General features: G+C 45.6%; 1 protein-coding gene across 1 annotated transcript in view; it reads right to left on the reverse strand.

Moving 5' to 3' along the window:
• Nucleotides 1-1,329, reverse strand: part of CEP120 (centrosomal protein 120) — a gene marked incomplete at its 3' end in the record, with an annotated part of 48,142 nt that overhangs the window by 26,360 nt on the left and 20,453 nt on the right. The window contains exon 6 of the mRNA XM_006020729.1: nt 311-508. Coding sequence (XP_006020791.1) covers nt 311-508 — 198 coding nt within the window. The remainder of the gene's footprint in view (nt 1-310; nt 509-1,329) is intronic.

The following is a 1,329-nucleotide window of genomic DNA, read 5'->3' on the forward strand; positions in this document are numbered from 1 at the left end:
AGAGTGTTTTGGGGTGGGATGGGCTGTGGTACTGCAACTAAGGTAGAATATCATGACTTAAGTAGGTTCTAGAATTAAAGATCCAACTTGTGTCCAGTTATTGACAATTTTTCCACTGACTTCAACAGCAAAATTCGTCTGATGAGCCAGATCTTTTTAAACTTACTGCATACTATTTAAAGACCAGGTGAATGATAAGCAATATATAAAATATTCTTGGTTTTCAGGTCAGGATTTTATTCCAATTTAAGCCTGCACGTAGGATTCTACTTCTTCTAAGTCACCACAGGTAAAAAAATAAACTGTTTACCTGTATTTTTTGCTGAACAGAAAGGTAAACTCGAAGGACTTCAGTGCTACTGCGTATTCGAACTGATGCTCTCTCTGGTTCAAAATTTGGATTGATCAAATCAGTGAAAGGTTCATTTGTGACATCATTTCCCAGTAGTGAATAGTAGAAGAAAAAATCAGGCTGTCGTTCTGGAAGTTTCATTGTAGTAGGAATCAACTAAAAATATGGAAAGGAAAAAAAGTATTATTAACATGACTAATACAGTAATCTTCTAGTATTTTCTAAGAAGTTGTAATCAGTTAGACATCTTCCGCAGTCTGAGGCAGAAACTGATTGAAATCCCAGGTGGCAAACTGCATTTTAAGTCAGGAATGGCCAACCTGTACCACAAGTGCCACAAATGGCATGGGTAGCCTCTGTGGTTGTGTCTAGATGTGCATGGAAGTTTGGCAGCTTGCATTGCAGCTACTTGTCCCTGGGGAATGATCATGCCATGAGCACTTTGGCGCACAGCAACCTCACCTGGAGTCCTGGGGGCCTCCCGGGGCCACAGCAGGAGCAATTCTACCATGCAGACCCTGGCCGGGTGCTGCAGCACAGCTCCAGGCGCCCTAGCTCTGCTTTTGAGCAGCGTGCACTGCCTGAGCATTTGCTGTGTCAGTTTTTTTTTGACCCCTGGATACCCAGGGGTCAAAAAACCCAGGGGGAAAAAAAATGGCACAGCATATGCTTGGGCAGCATGCCCTTGTAGCATGGAGAACACTGGACTGTATGGTATGTGGCATCGCAAACATGTTTGCAGTGCCACATACCCCACAACTGTGTTGGTCTGGATGTGCCCTATGTGTGGCACATGGCAGATCACAGAAAGGTTAGTCAATAGAAGATCCAGCCACTTCCCATGCCCCTCTCCCCTGCTGCTGAATCCTCTGCTGGCTTCCTTGTGTCCAGGGGCGGGGCCCCACACAGGCTGATTTGCCCCAGGCCCCACACACTGCTTGGTTGTCTCTGCATGCATATGCGCATGTATCTCCCCC

This window comes from Alligator sinensis, unplaced genomic scaffold, assembly GCF_000455745.1.
Source record: "Alligator sinensis unplaced genomic scaffold, ASM45574v1 scaffold227_1, whole genome shotgun sequence".
NCBI classification, from domain to species: domain Eukaryota; kingdom Metazoa; phylum Chordata; order Crocodylia; family Alligatoridae; genus Alligator; species Alligator sinensis.